Below are 19,081 nucleotides of genomic sequence, written 5' to 3'. Positions count from 1 at the left end.
TTTCTCTTCTTCAGAAACGCTTTCCTTGCCATTGCCAGTCTACATTTTATATCCTCTCTACTTCGACCATCATCAGTTATTTTGCTCCCCAAATAGCAAAACTCATTTGCTACCTGAAGTGTCTCATTTCCTAATCTAATTCCCTCAGCATCACCCGACTTAATTCGACTACATTCCATTATCCTCGTTTTGCTTTTCTTGATGTTCATCTTATATCCTCCTTTCAAGACGCTATCCATTCCGTTCAACTGCTCTTCCAAGTCCTTTGCTGTCTCTGACAGAATTACAATGTCATCGGCAAACCTCAAAGTTTTTAATTCTTCTCCATGGATTTTAATACCTACTCCAAATTTTCCTTTTGTTTCCTTTACTGCTTGCTCAATATACAGATTGAATAACATTGGGGAGAGGCTACAACCCTGTCTTACTCCCTTCCCAACAACTGCTTCCCTTTCATGTCTCTCGACTCTTATAACTGCCATTTGGTTTCTCTACAAGTTGTAAATAGCCTTTCGCTCCCTGTATTTTACCCCTGCCACCTTCAGAATTTGAAAGAGAGTATTCCAGTCAACATTGTCAAAAGCTTTCTCTAAGTCTACAAATGCTAGAAACGTAGGTTTGCCTTTCCTTAATCTCTCTTCTAAGGTAAGTCGTAAGGTCAGTATTGCCTCACGTGTTCCAGTATTTCTACGGAATCCAAACTGATCTTCCCCGAGGTCGGCTTCTACTAGTTTTTCCATTCGTCTGTAAAGAATTCGTGTTAGTATTTTGCAGCTGTGGCTTATTAAACTAACTGTTCGGTAATTTTCACATCTGTCAACACCTGCTTTCTTTGGGATTGGAATTATTATATTGTTGTTGAAGTCTGATGGTATTTCGGCTGTTTCATACATCTTGCTCACCAGATGGTAGAGTTTTGTCAGGACTGGCTCTCCCAAGGCCGTCAGTAGTTCCAATGGAATGTTGTCTACTCCGGGGGCCTTGTTTCGACTCAGGTCTTTCAGTGCTCTGTCAAACTCTTCACGCAGTATCGTATCTCCCATTTCATCTACATCTACATTCTCTTCCATTTCCATAATATTGCCCTCAAGTACATCGCCCTTGTATAGACCCTCTATATACTCCTTCCACCTTTCTGCTTTCCCTTCTTTGCTTAGAACTGGGTTCCCATCTGAGCTCTTGATGTTCAAACAAGTGGTTCTCTTATCTCCAAAGGTCTCTTTAATTTTCCTGTAGGCAGTATCTATCTTACCCCTAGTGAGACAAGCCTCTACATCCTTACATTTGTCCTCTAGCCATCCCTGCTTAGCCATTTTGCACTTCCTGTCGATCTCATTTTTGAGACGTTTGTATTCCTTTTTGCCTGCTTCATTTACTGCATTTTTATATTTTCTCCTTTCATCAATTAAATTCAATATTTCTTCTGTTACCCAAGGATTTCTACTAGCCCTCATCTTTTTACCTACTTGATCCTCTGCTGCCTTCACTACTTCATCCCTCAAAGCTACCCATTCTTCTTCTACTGTATTTCTTTCCCCCATTCCTGTCAAATGTTCCCTTATGCTCTCCCTGAAACTCTGTACAACCGCTGGTTCTTTCAGTTTATCCAGGTCCCATCTCCTTACGTTCCCACCTTTTTGCAGTTTCTTCAGTTTTAATCTACAGGTCATAACCAATAGATTGTGGCCAGAGCCCACATCTGCCCCTGGCAATGTCTTACAATTTAAAACCTGGTTCCTAAATCTCTGTCTTACCATTATATAATCTATCTGATATCTTTTAGTATCTCCATGGTTCTTCCATGTATACAGCCTTCTTTCATGATTCTTAAACCAAGTGTTAGCTATGATTAAGTTATGCTCTGTGCAAAATTTTACCAGACGGCTTCCTCTTTCATTTCTCTCCTCCAATCCATATTCACCCACTACGTTTCCTTCTCTCCGTTTTCCTACTCTCTAATTCCAGTCACCCATGACTATTAAATTTTCGTCACCCTTCACTACCTGAATAATTTCTTTTATCTCATCATACATTTCTTCAATTTCTTCGTAATCTGCAGAGCTAGTTGGCATATAAACTTGTACTACTGTCGTAGGTGTGGGCTTCGTATCTATCTTGGCCACAATAATGCGTTCACTATGCTGTTTGTAGTAGCTTACCCGCATTCCTATTTTCCTATTCATTATTAAACCTACTCCTGCATTACCCCTATTTGATTTTGTGTTTATAACCCTGTAGTCACCTGACCAGAAGTCTTGTTCCTCCTGCCCGATTAAGTGATGTGACATTCCACGCTCCGATCCGTAGAACGCCAGTTTTCTTTCTCCTGATAACAACATCCTCTTGAGTAGTCCCCGCCCGGAGATCCGAATGGGGGACTATTTTACCTCCGGAATATTTTATCCAAGAGGACACCATCATCATCTAATCATACAGTAAAGCTGCATGCCCTCAGGAAAAATTACGGCCGTAGTTTCCCCTTACTTTCAGCCGTTCGCAGTACCAGCACAGCAAGGCCGTTTTGGTCATTATAATAGGCACTTAAATTGTCTGTGCAGGCCTTACATCTCCCTTTGCCATTTACAAGAACCTGAAAATTATTTTTTGCTGTCAGCCAGAAAGTACTGGGGGAACATACGGACCATAATTTTCACTTTGCAAGTCTGCATTTCTCTTTGTGTTCACTGGAAGGAAATGTTCTTACTTTTTATTTACTCGGCACGATCAGCAACTATGACTATAAATAAAAGTTTCTGAATTTTAACTGTCTGATATATTCTATAGAAGTCCACCTGCACAAAATACAATAATACCCCAATTGGTAACAACACTGTTGAATAGTCTATTGCCCTGACTTCTAACCACTAAAAGTTAATTGCTTGCCTTAAAAGTGGAAAATGGATTCAAGTCTGCCCAGCCCTTATGTCATCCAAGGCCAGACTCATGCAGACCTTTGACTAACATGAACAGATTACTATCTTGGCGTGAAGTGTCTCTTCCCACTGCCTGTCTAGCTGTATTTATATATGGACACAGCAGACCACCAAATGGAACATTTGCTATCAACTGCCCAACACACAGGCAGCAGCAGCATCTAAATGGCCCCTTTCTCAGACATGTATTAATTAATAGTTCTGTGATTTGCAGTCTTCTTTATTTTTACATAAATAGAATTAAGTTTACTTTAGTTACTGAAAATTTTTTAGCTCAACAGCAGTTAAACTTCGTAATTAGAATTTTTAGAATGCAACCAACAGTAGAACATGATGTCTGAATTATTTTTAACATTCCTTGTATTCATAGCTATTTACAACACATTTTTGAAACTTGGTGCAGCTGTATTATTACATTATTGTAATCCATTCTATTACAAACACTAATTAAGCTTTATCTATCATGAATATGGACATTTTCATTCCAAAACTGGTTTTTAGTAAATAACTTGGAAACTGTTGTTGTTGTTGTGGTCTTCAGTCCTGAGACTGGTTTAATGCAGCTTGGAAACTAGGTGTCACATAATTACTGTTTTTCTGTAAAACTGAGGCTAACATAAAAATTTTCATCTTTCTGTGTCTAACATTTGGCACCTTCAGTTTTTGGTTTAAAAAAAATGACCAAAATTATAGCTCTGATGAGAATGAGACTTGTAAGTTTTAATGGAGACATGCTTTTGCATATTCTGACCAATTTTCAGCTTCCTCTTTATTTACATTTGATATTTTGCATAACTTATTCATTTGAACATTCTGAGACCTAACAATGTTAACATTAATATACTGAAGCATACACTGATGATTATTGTGTAGTCCTTTGTATGTTGAGCACAGGCATGTTATGACGACATGGCAGCTCTCTCTCTTGCCTCTGTACCTCTTACAATGATACAGTGCTTGTCTTGCATCAGTATGTATGACAGTATTGCATAGTTGTTAGTCATGTTATTGTTTTCTTATTTGTCACTCATGTATTTCTAGGTGTTTTGTAGATTAACTTAAGTTAATTCATGGGGTTATCATACCATTGTTGTTCCATTCATAACAGATCTGAAAATTGCAATAGCTGAAACTGCTGATTGTAAACTTACGTAATCAAGACAGACCTTTACAAATAACATGTATATATGTTGCCACCTAAATTCTTATCTGGTTACATTAAGCTGTCAGAAATGATATTCACTGAATATCTACACAGAAGGTAGTTGAATGGGTTTGGAAATCTGCAGATGCTCATTGGTGCCTATGTTTCTGATGCTCTGTAGCAACATTAGGTTAGCTTCCTGGACACTGCTACTATCCTCACTTCGTTCTTACAGGTACCTTCTACAACACATTTTGTATGTGGTTTTAGAACATGTTGTACTTGTGAATTAGGTAATAACTAGTTACTTTGGAAGTATTATGCAGAGTAGTTCATTACAGCTTAAAGTTGCATGACTTATATAAATTTCCAGGTAAGTAATTTTTTGTTCTTACATTTTTGCAATGGTGTGTATTTTTTAAAATTTAATGTGTTTCACTTTTTATACTCACCATATTCAATTTTACCCCAACCAGTAGCAACTGTCTTGCTGACAGAGAATTTATCATGTGTGTAGAGACAAGCAGGTCGTATAAACTTGTTGAAATCCACACGCTTACTAAGACGTAACAGAGCAATATCATTGTATTTGCTTGGTCCTTTGTATTCAGGATGGCGCACTAAATCTGCAATGTGATAATCCACAGGATGTGCTCCATCATCATCACGTTTCAGATTCATCTCACCAAGACGAACTATCACTGCAGGATACCTGTAATTTGTTAAAGCACCTTTCTGTTAAGAAATAAGTAAAAATAAGTTTCTATAGTATGTGTTTAAAGACAAGTTAGTAACATTTTCTATAACTGACATCAGTATGGTTCACAGTTTGTATATGAAACACTGCAAATACAATGTTTCGTTTTAGCAGCTCAGATGTAGTGAGTGTTAACAAAAATTAATGTGCCTTAAATAAAATTGTATCCTATTGATGGAAGATAACTCCCCTGCCTATGAAGATGTTGCTGTTACATACACTGTCTTCAGTGTTTGAAGATGTCTTACGAATTCTTGAATGTTGTTAGTAATAGAATTTCCAGTAAACAAAAATAACAGAGAAGTTATTGAATCAAGAATTTTGTGGAACTGGAGCACAATGACATGAGGGAGTGGATTGGGAGGGGTTGACATAACAGAGGGAACTATTTAAAGGTTAGTGGAGACTGAAGCCAAGGGGATTATTGGTATGGCGGATATACTGGAAGGGTAACTAGTATCTATGTAGTTCAGAAAAGATGGAGTTGGGAAGAAGGATCTAAATGGCAGGGGCTGTGAAGCAGCTACTGAAATCAGGCATGCTGTGTTAAGCAACAAGCTCCACCACTGGGTGCCAGCAACAAGCTCCACCAGTGGGTGCCACAGTTTGGCAGTGAACATTTATTTGAGTGGACAGTTGCCTGGTGATCATATTCATATAAAATATTGTGCAGAAACTGCAGCAGAGCTGGTATATAACCTGACTGCTTTCACTGGCAGCCCCACCTCCGATAGGGAAACACAGGCCTGTAACAGGAGAGGAGTAGAACGCATCGGGTGAGTGAATCTTGCAGGTGTTGCACCTGGGTGCTCCATAGGTATATGGTTCATGTGGTAAGAGGTTGGGCATGGAAGTGGCACAGTGATAGGGGCAGACTAAGTTATTGTTTACATTGGATGGGCTGCAGATAACCACTTTAGGAGTGTGAGGATTATTGTGAATAGGATGTTCCTGGATTCTTGGCATGTTAATAGATAGATAAGGATAGTTAAAGTGTTAATGAAGGGCATAGTTCTATTGCTCCAGTCTGCAATGGTATTGTGTTATGAGGGCTCCACTCTTTTGCAGCTGGCTCTTGAGTATTATAGAAGGATTGGGCATGTTTAAGGATGTGGCATGCGAAAATTGTTTATGAACTAGATTTGGGGGACAGTGCCAGTGTGAAGATCTTAGCAACACCTTCAGTACATCGGGGAACGAAATTATGGCCACTCAAGATACAGTGTCCACAGGTGACCATAATACAAGGAAGTGATTTTTTGGTCAGGAATGGGTAACAGCTTTCAAAATGCAGGTACTGTTGTTGGTTAGTGGGCTTAGTATGGACAGAAGTATGGATGGAGCCATCAGAATGGTGGAAGTCAGTGTCCAGGAATGTGGCACATTGAGCTGAGGAGGATGCTGGGAAGTGAAATGGAGAGAAGTGGGAGTTGGAAGGATGTTGGAGTGGTAGTGTTTGATAGCACAAGGCTGTGGACTTGAGGGATGTTAGTGTCTGTGGAGAAGGCATTAACAGTGATGAGTGTGCACCCAGATGATAATGGAGTGGGAATTGTTGAGTGTCAGTGAAGGATGTGGTTCACATCTTTAACATGAGAACTGGTTAGTGGTGTTCATTGACAGGAGCATAATATCTTTTAGTGGGAGCACAGTAACCAGCTACAGCGGGGCATCATGGATTATTGGATTCTACTGTTTGGTGAGCTGTTACCTTTAGTCTTAAATAATTTACATTTTGCCAGGACTTTCCACGCCACATTAATGAAATAAATGTTAAGTTCTCCAAATTATCTTGAGATTTACTGTAAATGTTTTGTGCATGTCTTTTCAAAATGCGATCTCAATGAACATCATGTGTGTAGTGCATGTATGGAAGAGGCACACGGGGATGTGGAGGGTGATGGTGATCCTAAGTTGAATTCCACTGTAGTGTTAATGCAGGTACATTCAGCAACAAATGCTCAGTAATACAGCTGATGGTGACTAATTTTGAACTTAATTCACAATTTAGTGCAATCTGTGTGCGACTCATTATTTATACATAGGTAAGTCATTACCTTTCTAATCTGTTGTTTTGTGTAAATGTGATCAGTAACTATACAGGGCTATTACAAATGATTGAAGCGATTTCATAAATTCACTGTAGCTCCATTCTTTGACATATGGTCACGACACACTACAGATACGAAGAAAAACTCATAAAGTTTTGTTCGGCTGAAGCCGCACTTCAGGTTTCTGCCGTCAGAGCGCTCGAGAGCGCAGTGAGACAAAATGGCGACAGGAGCCGAGAAAGCGTATGTCGTGCTTGAAATGCACTCACATCAGTCAGCCATAACAGTGCAACGACACTTGAGGACGAAGTTCAACAAAGATCCACCAACTGCTAACTCCATTCGGCGATGGTATGCGCAGTTTAAAGCTTCTGGATGCCTCTGTAAGGGGAAATCAACGGGTCGGCCTGCAGTGAGCGAAGAAATGGTTGAACGCATGCGGGCAAGTTTCACGCGTAGCCCGCGGAAAATTGGCTCATGCCACAACTGGAGACCGACAGCGCCAACTTCATCTTTCAACAGGATGGTGCTCCACTGCACTTCCATCATGATGTTCGGCATTTCTTAAACAGGAGATTGGAAAACCGATGGATCGGTCGTGGTGGAGATCATGATCACCAATTCATGTCATGGCCTCCACGCTCTCCCGACTTAACCCCATCCGATTTCTTTCTGTGGGGTTATGTGAATGATTCAGTGTTTAAACCTCCTCTACCAAGAAACGTGCCAGAACTGCAAGCTCGCATCAACGATGCTTTCGAACTCATTGATGGGGACATGCTGCGCCGAGTGTGGGAGGAACTTGATTATCGGCTTGATGTCTGCCGAATCACTAAAGGGGCACATATCGAACATTTGTGAATGCCTAAAAAAACTTTTTGAGTTTTTGTATGTGTGTGCAAAGCATTGTGAAAATATCTCAAATAATAAAGTTATTGTAGAGCTGTGAAATCGCTTCAATCATTTGTAATAACCCTGTATATGATGACATTTTGTTTAATTTTATTAAATTTACAACTAACACTAATAGACAATATTAATGAGAACACTTTTGTTTTGTTACATTGTGTCTTTGACTAACATGTAAAACAGCAATAATGGTTAGCAGAATACAATCCTAGTTGTGCTGAGGTCTATACTCACTTTCCAATATGTGTGCAGTGTGCAGCAGTAAGGACATAATATTCACTGATTAATGATCCCCCACAGTTCCATTCCAGATTACCATCAACTTGATAACCAATAGCAGCCTGTTAACATATATTGTTTATCACACATATGTAGCTAAGTAGTGGTGGTAGTAGTAGCAGTAGTAGTAGTAGTAGTAGTAGTAGTAGAGAAGTTTTAACATGATAGGGAAGATAGAAAATCTGAAAACCAGTGGAGTGAAATGGAAATAAGGTAAGGTTATCTGGCCAGATGAGTACAGGGTAACAGCAACAACAGTAGAAAGTGGTGCAATGGGAACGGGATTCATGAACAGGAAAGTAGGGCAGAGAGCGAGTTACTGTCACCATTACAGTGATAGGGTTGTTACCAGAACTGACATAAATGAACACCAACAACAATAGTTTTGGAATGAATACTGATGCTGCAAGCAGAAAATGTAGAAAGAGAAAAATGTATATGTGGATACTGAATAGGTAATTCAGTATGTAAAGGGAGATGAAAATCTAATAGTCACGGGGCATTGGAATGCATTTTTAGAGGAAGGAGAAGAAAACAGGCTCATGGAAGAATATGGGCTTGGCAGTATTAATGAAAAGACAAAGACTCAGTTCTGCTACATGTTTTAGCTTGTAACAGCAAATGGTGTCTTGAAAAATCACAAGAGGAGAAGGTACACTTTGAAAAGGCCAAGAGTTATGGGAAGATGTCAGAAAGATTACATCATGGACAGGCAGAGATTCTAAACTGATATACTGAATTGTAAGGCATACCCGAGAGCAAATATAGACTGAGATCACAATGCAGTAATGACGAAGAGTAGGCTAACTATAAGAGACTGGTAAGGAAAAATCAGTGCACAAAGAAGTGAGATACAGCAGTACTAAGGAATGAAAAGATACACTTGAAATCCTCTGAGGCTGTAGACACTGTGATGATGAATAGCTCAGTTGGCAGTTCAGTTGAAGAGGAATGGACATCTATAAAAATGGCAATCACTGAAGACAGACATAAAAACTTTGGTACAGGGTAGGTAACTGCAAAGAAACCATGGGTAACAGAAAAAATACTTCAGTTGATCAATGAAAGAGTGAAGTACAAATATGTTGAGCAAAATTCATTGATACAGAAATAAAAGTTACTTAGGAATGAAAGAAATAGAAAGGGCATGGACCTAAGGCAAAATGGTTGCATGAAAAATGTGAAGAAACTGAACACAAAATAATTGTTGAATGGACTGATTCTACATACAGAGGGGAAAGACTTGTCTGATGATGTGATAGAAGAAGAAACAGGAATAGACAGGGAAGTGCTGTGGGATCCACTATTAGAATCGTACTGAAAAGAACTTTGGAAGATCAAAGATAAGGTAGACAGGATAGAGGTAACATTCCATCAGAACTTCTAAAATCATTGAGTGAAGTGGCAACAAAACCACTATTCATATTCGGGAGTAGGATGCGTAAGGTTGGCGATATCTCATTAGACTTTTGGAAAAATGTCATTCACACAGTTTTGAAGATAGTAAAAGCTTAACAGCTCATGCATCTGAGTTGCTGACAAGAATATATGTGGAAGAACAGAAAACAAAACTTAAAATCTGTTAGATGATTATTAGTCTGGATTTATAAAGGTAAAGGGACCAGAGAGGCAGCTCTGATGTTACAGTTAATAATGGAAGCAAGACTGAACAAAAATCTAGAAACTCTCATAGGATTTGTTGACTTAGGAAAAGTGTTTGATAGTGTCAACTGGTGAAAAATGTTCTAAATTCTGAGAAAATGGGGGTTAAGGTGTAAAGTTACTCATAACAGATTGAGATTTTCTGGTCTGCACCATACATCATTCAACTGAAGGTGAGTGGTTCCCTTTCCTTATGTTCTGCTTGTTGTTTTCATCCTAGAATTAAAATTATGTAGTAACAACAAAAAATGTATTTCACATAAAGTAACTGAAGAAAACTTCATCTCACCTAAAAACATCACTTAGAATATAAAAAAATAACAAATATGAAAAATGAACACTCAAATCATTCTGAGGGAGCTCAAATTTATCTTATTTTATTAAAGCGGTCATTTCTCCCTATATATGTGGGAGACAACAAAATATTTTCACATTTGAAGGAGAAAATTGGTGACTAAAAATTTATGAAAAGCTCTCACCACAACAAGAAACAATTTTAATTATTGGTATCCTACTTGTGTAATACTCTCTCCCTTTTTAGCAATTATATCTTTCTTTAAACTTTCTCAGTGTCCACCTTCAATCTTTACTCTGTAAGGATTCCATACTGTGCAGCAAAACTGCAGGAGAGGATGGGTGAGCACAATGTAAGTGGTCTCTTTGGTACATATGTTACATCATCTAAATATTCTGCTAATATATCACACACTTTGGTTTGCATTCCAAACTACATTTTCTATGTGATCATAGCAAATTAGGCTGTTCATAATTGTAACCCCCAGGTATTTATTTGAATCCACAGCTTTCAAATTTGTGTGATTTATGACATAACCAAAATTTAATGGATTCCCTTTAGTACTCACCTTGATGATCTCTCACTTTTTACTGCCAGTTTTTGCACCTTACAGGTATCACGTATGCATTATTTTGCAATAGGTTTTGATCTTCAGATGACTTTACTTGATCATAAATGATAGGATCTTCAACAAATAATCTAAGAGGGTGGCTCAGAGTCTCTCCTAAATTGTTTATATAAATTAGGGACAGTAGGAGGGTCTGTTACGGTTCCTTGTGGAACGCCAGATATCATGTATGATTTTCTCACTGACTTTCCATCAGTTAGTACAAACTGTGACCTTTCTGGCAAGAAATCATGGATCCAGTTGTGCAACTATATCAACACACTCTAGGCACACAATTTTATTAGAATCCACTTGTAAGGAACTGTGTCAAAAGCCTTCTGGAAATCTAGACATATGGACTTCCTTAAGATCATTCATTCATGTGAACAAAGAACTGAAGATGGTCACTCAGTGACAGAAAATCGATTTTGCAATAGTAAAAAATATACGACCAATGCTGTCTCTTTTTTCAAGTATACCTGTTATCTGGTCGTTGTGCACAAGACAACATGGAGTCGCCAATCAACAAAGAGAGAGTTGTGTTTCACAAGAATGATATTTTCTGTATCTATGCTATGTATCAATAGATCATTTTCTGAATCCTACTGCCAATCGATGTTAGTGACAGGGGTCTGTAATTCAGGAGATTAGTTTCTTTTCCTTTCTTAAATACTGGTGTGACCTGTGCAACTTTTCCTGAGTACAGATCTTTCAGGGAGCAAACAGTTATATATAATAGCTATGGCACTATTGTGACAGCGTACTCTGAAAGAAACCTATATGATATACAGTCTGTATTAGAAGCCTCGCCTTTATTTACAGATTTAAGCTGCTTAGCTCACTGAGGACAAAGATTTCTAAGTTACTCGTGTTTGCAGCTGTTCTTTACTAATTCTGGGAAACTTAGTCTTCTTTGCCAAAGGAGTTTTGGGAAACCATGTTTAGGAACTCTGCTTTATTGGCACTGATACTGGTAACATCACTGCTATCACGCAGTGAATGTATTGATTGTGTCTTGCCAATGATCATATCTCTGAATTATGTATTTCTGTTGATGTATAATGGAAAATAAGAGAACAATATTTGTTGAAATTGCTGGTATGCAGTATATTTAGGAATGCATTGTGAAAGGAGAGTGTAATTTTGATTCTTCTCAGAATGAACCTTTCTATCTGCAGTGAAGTGTATCTTATTTAAAAACCTCCATTACTGAGGAAAACTGTTTGCCAGACCAGAACTCAAACCTGGAACCTTGCCATTTGCATGCTTTGCTCTTACCAACTAAGTGACACAGCCATAACTCACAGTCAGCTTCAAAGATTTATTTCTTCCACTACAACTCTCCTACTTACCAAACTTCACAAATTTTACACTGATAGTCATAACTAGACACTCACAGCCTCAAGCTGTCATGAGACACACCTAAATACTCAGCAGTATGGGCACAGCATGCAAGAGACAAGGTCCCAGGGAGGCACACAGTTTTAATCAGTCAGGAATATTTCAATTTTTATTTTTGTTTGTAAGATAAAATTTTGCTGTTGCTGATATGAATATGATACTGGAAAATACTGGATGCAATATAAATAATGGAATAATGGGAAGAGTAATGGTAATTATTCATGAGATAGTTGAACAGTTGACATGCAGATAGACATAATTGTAATTTTGACTAAGTTTTCAAACTAGGACTCTTCAGAGCTAGTACACGCAGAAACACTCCTCCCTACACAAACACAGACAAAGAAAAACAAGAGAATATGGCTGCATTGTCCTGGCATTTGAAATGTGTATGGGGTATGTAAATTACCTTACTGAAGTAGTTGATCCAAATCTCTGGTACATTTCACGATACAAACTTGCTTATGTATGACACAGTACAGATGGTATGTATTGGGTCTCATCACTTTGGGTTATTGTCAAGTTTTTCATCTCATGAATTATTCTGGGACAGAAGACATACATAGAGATCCAAAGGAAAACCTACCTATATGTTTAATACTGTAGTTTTCTATTATACAATCTATTAAATACAAAATGAATAATATTCAAACTTATACAAAATGGATTTAGAATGTTTTGGTTTGAAGGTTATTATTCAGTATTTAGTCATCAGCACCCTGAAAGTAACAATATAGTTTGTTGTGTTAAAAATGTTTTATTTAAAGAGAAATCATATGACATACAGGTCATCTGGTAAGTCTTCTCTGCCCCAGGGTTTTGGGTGTCTTGTGAACTCTCTCCTTTTCCTAAACCTCATCAGTCTATTTCCTTGTGCCCTCTTCCATCCCCTTCAATGCTTCTTCCAGAAGGAGGAGCCACTGGCTTAAATGCCTTTACATGTTTTCTTCTGCTGCCACTTGATGAGCAGATATTTTATCCATCCCATTACATTATATACCACATCTACATCTACACTATGAAAATCACCATGAGGTGCATGGCAGAGGGTATGTTCCATTGTAATTGTTATTAGTGTTTCTTCTTGTTCCATTCACGTATGGAGAGTGGGAAGAATGATTGTTTGATGCCTCTGTGTGTGCAATAATTATTCTATTCTTACCCTCATGATCCCTGTGTGGGGGGTACACTGGGGGTTGCAATATATTCCTAGAGTAATCATTTAAAGCCAGTTCTTGAAATTTGTTAATAGACTTTCTCAGGATACTTTATGTTTGTTGTCAAGAGTCTGCTAGTTCAGTTCTTTCAGTATTTATGTAACACACTCCCATGGATTAAAAACAACCTGTGACCATTCATGCTGCCCTCATCTGTATACATTCAATATTCCTGTGTAACACCTTTTTTATTTGTTTATTTTTCACAATATCATACCTTTTTATTTTTTTCTCATTATTAATTTCTATGAATGGTTTCTTTTCCTCATTAGTAATAAGAAATTTGTACACTGCCACAGAAGATGGCAAAGATAGGCTCTTAAAATTATCTTTTTAGCAAAAGAACAATGTCCAGACAATATTCAATTTTTTTAAACAACTTTTATTACAATTTCACTTGAGAGTACTTATGTTTCAGATTTCACACAAAAAGGATGTGTAACGTTTACTCATGCATCAACAATATGTTTAGTAAATGATGTGTGTGATAAAAAAAATGCAAGAAAATACATACACTAAGAGTTATCATAGACGTAAGAATATTTTTATTGAAACTTCCTGGCAGATTAAAACTGTGTGCCGGGCCGAGACTCAAACTTGGGACCTCAGCCTTTCGCAGGCAAGTGCTCTACCAATTGAGCTACCCAAGCACGACTCATGCCCCATCCTCACAGCTTCAGTTCCACCAGTACCTCGTCTCCTACCTTCCAAACTTCACAGAAGCTATCCTGCATACCTAGCGGAATGCAGTTTTAATCTGCCAGGAAGTTTCATATCAGCATACACTCCGCTGCAGAGTGAAAATTTCATTCTGAAATATTTTTATTTGTTACGTAAATATTCATTCACAAGCATAACTTCTGCCTGCAATTACAACAAGAGTCAATAATTTCTTCCATCGTGCAAGACTGTCTTTTTGTTACACACCAAGTTTGCTGCAAAATATGGCTTGTGTGATATCAGTATTGGTATGTTGCATTATATTTTTCTTATGTTGCGAGGAAGACTATTCATGGCACCAATTTCGTTTCAACCAGAATTCATGCCTTAATTCCAGTACTGCAAGTACTAATTATCTCTCATTATGTGAATTTCATGTCGATTCATACTCTTTGTGTTATCTGTTAGGCTGCCTCCCAACACATTTATTCCAAAATCGACCAACAGACCTAACGCTATTGATGACCAATTTTCCAGGACAAAGTCACAGCTACACATTGTAATGGTACTTTAATTACGTAACCATTACAGCACCTCACCCCTTTTTCTTTTTGGATTTCTCTCGCTGCTGTTTGGGTTTCCCTGGCTGGGAGGACTTCACTGATTCAATCTCTGGGACTGAGAATGAGAATGAGCTTGAAGCCCTAAGACCAGCTGCTTTTGGGCTCTTCAGCCACTGGCGGGTGTCATCTTTCCCACTAGCAGAAACCTGGGAATGGAGTGACCCAAGGGACCCCTTCCTAGTGAGAGAAGCTGAAGACGACTTACGCTTCTCCGGCTTAGGAGGAGGCAGGTGTAGTCTTCCAGCTCTGAGATGTGACTGGGGTTGGTGAAACTGATGGTGCCAGAACTGTTGTAGCAGTCGCATAAGACTATGTCATACACACAGGATGCAGGCACTCGAATTTTCTCTTAGCCTCAGTGTAGGTCAGTCGGTCCAGGGTCTTGTACTCCATGATTTTCCTTCCTTTCTGGAGAATCCTGCAGTCTGGCGAGCAAGGTGAATGGTGCTCTCCACAGTTGACACAGATGGGAGGCGTGGCACATGGAGTATTGGGATGTGATGGGTGTCCACAATCTTGACATGTGATGCTGGAAGTACAGCGGGAAGACATATGGCTGAACTTCCAGCACCTAAAACACCGCATTGGGGGAGGAATATAGGGCATTACATCACAGCAGATCATCATCTTGACCTTCTCGGGCAATGTATCAGCCTTGAAGGCCAAGATGACGGCACCGGTGGCAACCTGATTATTCATCGGATCCCGGTGGACACGCCGGATGCAGTTACACCTCGCCGCTCTAAATTGGTGTCATCATCAGACTGCAAAAGAAGGTCCCTTCGAAATATGATACCCTGGACCATATTTAAGCTCTTATGGGGCATGATGGTTACAGAAACATTCCCAAGCTTGTCACAAGCGAGTAAGGCCCTTGACTGGGCAGAAGACGCTGTTTCAATCAATACTGACCCAGATCTCATTTAGGACAAGCCCTCCACCTCCCCAAACTTGTCCTCTAAATGTTCAACAAAAAACTGAGGCTTCATCGGCATGAAACATTCCCCATCAGCTCTCGATCATACAAGGTACCATGGCGAATAAGATCTGCAGCCATCTTTAGCCTGATGTTCCCCCCCCCCGTGGTATGGCCAGGGAGGGGAACGATTTGGGGTCATACTTCTGTGTACTTCTGCGGGGTCATACTTCTGTACTTCTCATGAACACTTAGAGTCTGCTAGTGTTTTACCACCAGCAAGAGATGATGGACTATGTTTCATCGTGTGTCATCCACCCTGATGCCACCCACTCCGACCAGGGGCCCTCCTCACGGGTGCCACCTAGCCACAGCAAAGGCCACCTGGCAGGATGGCCATTGCCGGGAGTCTCGATGCCCCAGGGGAATGGGTGTCTACCCCTTGGCATATGTGGAGAGTTAATGGAACAGGCATCAGCAGAGCATTCCCAGTGTGGTCAGGGGGCTACAACCAACAGGGTACATGGCGGCCTCACCACAACGGACTGGCTACCGTGCTGGATATCAGGTGCAAAAAAGTCCATGGTCATCGTTGACACAGAAAGCAACACTGCATAGCGCGTGGTGGAAAATGCACCCAGGAAGGTTTCCTTGCCCAAGAGATGGAGAATGGGCGGGACTGCAATGCGACGACGAGAAAGTGGGCCAAACCCTCAATGAACGGATACAATGCACCATGTAAGGCGCCCTTCCCCAATTGGCTCGCTCTTCAGGAAAATTTTGAGTATTGGAGGTCAAACCCTACAGGGGACCATCACATAAAAGCCAAAACTTGTGAAGCTCCTTTTAGTCGCCTCTTACAACAGGCAGGAATACCTTGGGCCTATTCTTACCCCCGGACCTGCAGGAGGGTTCAGCAGTAGATAGACCATGAACGTGGGGGATGTTGGCATAGGGGGATTAAATATGATGTTCACCCTAATGACTGTATGCTCAGCTTTTAAAACAACCAGTTCAGTGTTCATGTAAAATGCCTTAGTTCACATATGAAAGAATGAGAAGTTTTGGTAGTGTGTTCCATTATTTGTATTTGATGTAAGAGATTCTTATGTTGTAAACATTTTATTAAAATCATTTACTTAGAAATTCTGATAATGACTCTGTACAGTAACAATTTATGATTTTCACTTATTACTTTGTTGAATAGTACAGTTAATTGCAGATCTGGAGGATATTCTTTATTCCTACAGTTATTCACTGTGAAGGTGCTACTTTTTTAGTTTTCCTTTTTCCTGCATAAATACAACACAAAAGTTAATTCAATCAAAGGTAAAGTTTACTTAAGCAAGCTATAAAATTACAAAAAGACACAATGGCCAGCTGATACCTGTACAAAGCAGCACAATTTAATTACCGCCAACAGATCCACTTGAAAGTGAAAACATTTATCTTAGCTTAGCTTTTTTCCACCTGTGAAAGTAACTAAATGTTTTGCAAGTTTAGATCAGTGTTTTCACTTCTGAATGTATAGGAATTCTGCCTTGTGAAATTAAGTACTGACCAGACAATCTATCTCTTTTGCAATTTTACAAGAAAAGTTAATTTAAAATACATAGCAAGAATTAACTACTTGCATATTTACCATGTGAGGAAACTCTCCAACATCCGTGTCCTCCCCTCCAACAATTAATGGCAGATTCTCAAAATCACATTTGTCCACTTTTATAATTAGTGGATCAGCATCTGGAAGGAGTGGTAGAGCTTCAAATATATCTTGCACCGACCTTGAATACTCGTCACATTCTGGAAAGAAGAATTTAGAAAAGTGTTTTGCATACATAATCTCCGTGAAAATGTGATAAAAAACTTGGGTGATACACAAGTAGGCTACAATCCACGTAGGGCAGTACATAATAATCTTGGGTTATAATAAAGTGTACCAAAATAAAATGCTGACGTCTTCAGCATGCAAGGTAACAGTGCACAAAAAGTAGTGAGAAAGTATCAACTGCCTAGTCCCTTGCTGCTTAACAGAGCTATGTTCAGGGTGTATACAAGGGCAAGGAAAAAAAATTCCCGGATTTTTCCCGAATTTCCCGGTTGAAAATAGAGTTTCTCCTAGGTGAAAATACACTTTTTCCATCTTAAGTGACAGTATACTTTTCCTCGGCACTGTAAAACTTATCAATCCTTAGAATGGGGGGGAGGGGGGGGGACACGTTTTGTTTGGAAAGATCTTTGATGCGCAGCAACATGTACACTGCATTTTTTTGTGCTACAGAGGTATAAATTCGAATTCCACCAAACACTGCATGTTACTTTCCGAAGCAATGAAATCAAGATTGCGACGCGCTTTTGTAAGCCAGTCATAGCTCATGTCACGTGATCTCGCCAGCTGATGACAGCATAGGACATGTGATGTAGTCAACCAATAGCAAGATCACTCTTAAGTAGCGCGAACACACAAAAAAGAAAAGTTAATGGTTTAAATTAATATACATAGTGTTGCTACAAGAAAACAAAGCTTTCAAAAATAATATTGGTCTCAAAGATTAATAAGCTGCAAGAGAAGCTAAGCTTCCACATATAATGCTGATCTTTTTGGCGTGTTACACTTTAAGATACATCACACAAATGTGCCAGTAAAATTTTTAATAATGACGTAAATGTCTGATTTTCAGGCCTCGAAATTCTTCTAGATGGTCGTCCTCAAAGAGTTGATTTTTAAACGAGAGTCAAACGCTCTGTGATTTATGAAATTCATCGTACATTCTCACGCATAGTTCATCTTGCGTAACAGGAAATTTACTTTGAAAGTAACACTTTTCAAACCACCATTCGCAATATTTTCCCGTGACCTGTTAGAAATTGGTTCGTTTCAGCAGTTGCCAGAGAGCGCCAGATAGGCGTCACTGCGCCTGCGCAGCTATGATGACGCAGGAACCCCGCATGTTCGTACGTGTAAAACATTAAAAGATCTTGCATTATCTCATAAAAGAAACAAGACATCAAAGGATACTTCAAGAGCACTGGAATTTCGTGAACCATACTAAAATGCATAATTCGGCTTAAAGTGCACAATCATATGTTCAGATCCGGATGTAAATTTTCTTGAGTACCAGTACTGTATTATCTCTTGTTTGGTTCTTTATATAAGAGCTAGGAGATGGAAAATGTGCACTTGAAATGCAGTGAACAGTTGAAACTAGCCAACAGCGTGAAATTAAACACTTCGTTTCAAATAAAATGACTGTCTCAGCACAAAAGATTAATAAAAGCCATTTCTCTGTAGCAAACCGATAAAAATAACTTCATAGTTCTGCAAGGCGATTAATGCTTGACTGTCAGAAAGGTGGAAATAAAACCTGAAACTAACAACTTATTTTAGCGTTCCGTAATTATGCGAACATATTTTAATTCATTTGGTAGCTCCCGGCCACAGAAATCCGTCTTGTTTTCATTTAATGTGAGCACAATAAACAAAGACGAAACAGCAAAATCACTAGACGTAAACACAGGTCACGTGGGGACTACCCACCTCCCCACTACAACTCTGACTGCTTTGTGCATCAGCCCAGGATCTAAGATATTTGCGAACCTGAGAAATTTAGAAAGTGGCGCCCAGCC

At 39.2% G+C, this 19,081-nt stretch overlaps 1 protein-coding gene across 1 annotated transcript in view; it reads right to left on the bottom strand.

Annotated features, from left to right (window-relative positions):
- LOC126234301 (venom protease-like) overlaps window positions 1–19,081 on the bottom strand; it is a 110,985-nt gene that overhangs the window by 52,231 nt on the left and 39,673 nt on the right. The window contains exons 3-5 of the mRNA XM_049942987.1: window positions 17,097–17,257; window positions 8,045–8,135; window positions 4,530–4,808 (exon numbers count right to left, since the gene is read on the bottom strand). Coding sequence (XP_049798944.1) covers window positions 4,530–4,808; window positions 8,045–8,135; window positions 17,097–17,257 — 531 coding nt within the window. The remainder of the gene's footprint in view (window positions 1–4,529; window positions 4,809–8,044; window positions 8,136–17,096; window positions 17,258–19,081) is intronic.

Source organism: Schistocerca nitens, chromosome 2 (genome assembly GCF_023898315.1).
Source record: "Schistocerca nitens isolate TAMUIC-IGC-003100 chromosome 2, iqSchNite1.1, whole genome shotgun sequence".
In the NCBI taxonomy this organism is placed as follows: domain Eukaryota; kingdom Metazoa; phylum Arthropoda; class Insecta; order Orthoptera; family Acrididae; genus Schistocerca; species Schistocerca nitens.
Note: the sequence above shows the minus strand (reverse complement) of the source record. Positions and strands in the feature narration are given on the sequence as shown.